This window comes from Bison bison, unplaced genomic scaffold, assembly GCF_000754665.1.
Source record: "Bison bison bison isolate TAMUID 2011002044 unplaced genomic scaffold, Bison_UMD1.0 scf7180017864174, whole genome shotgun sequence".
Lineage (NCBI taxonomy): Eukaryota > Metazoa > Chordata > Mammalia > Artiodactyla > Bovidae > Bison > Bison bison.
This window is the reverse complement of record NW_011494746.1, coordinates 51922-53230: the sequence shown is the minus strand read 5'-3', so window position 1 is coordinate 53230 and position 1309 is coordinate 51922. Positions and strand designations below refer to the sequence as shown.

The 1309-nt window shown below is 37.1% G+C and overlaps 1 protein-coding gene across 1 annotated transcript in view; it reads right to left on the bottom strand.

Annotated features, from left to right (window-relative positions):
* The window catches only part of REPS2 (RALBP1 associated Eps domain containing 2), a 162226-nt gene that overhangs the window by 117703 nt on the left and 43214 nt on the right, over positions 1-1309 (bottom strand). Inside the window, exon 5 of the mRNA XM_010842275.1 lies at positions 672-766. Coding sequence (XP_010840577.1) covers positions 672-766 — 95 coding nt within the window. The remainder of the gene's footprint in view (positions 1-671; positions 767-1309) is intronic.

Here is a 1309-nt window from a genome sequence, read left to right as displayed (position 1 = left end):
GGTAATAGAAGCCTATGTACAAACCTCCATTTATGAAATACTTCCAGACTTTTCTCAGGGTGGGAACAACAGATACCATAAGTTGTCATTGCGGCAATTATAATGGTGGTGATGGTGATGATAGTGCTGATATTAACAATAACCATAAGGACCCCTAAGCACACGTCTAAGCCCATCAATGGCCCATCGTTGAAGGAATTCTTCAGGTTTCTCTTAAGGATCATCCAAATTAGGCAGCTTTGAATGTGATTCGGGGCCCTCATATACAGTTCTCAAGCTTCCTCTCAAAACTGTTCTGATTCATTATACCTGGTTAATACTCAGCTGCTAAAAATACAGCTTTACAATGTTTACTTCAGAATTAAAGTTTGGTTAAAGTAAATAACCTGCCTTCCATTTTTTTGGCTTAGTTTGGCAATACCTAAATTTCACCTCTAAAAGGTCAAGAGGCTACTTTGATTTTTTTCTCCAAATGTAGTTTTAGGGAGAAAAGAAAAAAAAAGATAATTACAGATATATCTGGTGTCTAAATCTGAAATGCTGAGCTTCAAAGTACTAAGTATGAAGAGAAAACGTTATGAAAGCAGATTTTCCAGAGTTTGTAAAGAACATGAGCTAACGGATTTAGGTGTACACACATCCTTACTTACTAACATATGATGATTTTTTACCTCCATCCGATTCAAATCACGGGGTTGTTGGTTTGCTGGTATTGACTCAGAATAAGAATCAAATAACGCACACTCCCACTTGGGCTTAGGAAAGGCTAAAAAGAAATAAAAAGAATACATAAGAATATATACTTTAGTCATAGTGATCATTGTTTCCTTGCAGCTTTTCTGTGCTTCATAAATAGAACAACAAAATCAGCCAGCTCCTATACTAGAGATGGCACTCATCACGCTGAGGTAGTATTTCATGTTTTTACATATACAAGCTGGTACTTCTACCATGTCTACTCTACATACAATAAAACTAAGAAACAGTGAAGTGAAGCACTTCAGTCAATGTCATAGAGCCAGTAAATGAAGAATAGGAACTTGAACTGCCAGCAGTCCTGCTGGAGAGTCCATGCTGTCAGCATTTCAAGTTATATTAAGAACACAGAAGTCATTTTCCACCTTAACCATCAGTATCACAATACTTCCATTTTAACTATGATACTAGCAACATATTTAAATGGCAGTAACTATATGCAGAGTACATCATGAGAAACGCTGGGCTGGAAGAAGCACAAGCTGGAATCAAGATTGCTGGGAGAAATATCAATAACCTCAGATAAGCAGATGACACCACCCTTATGGCAGAA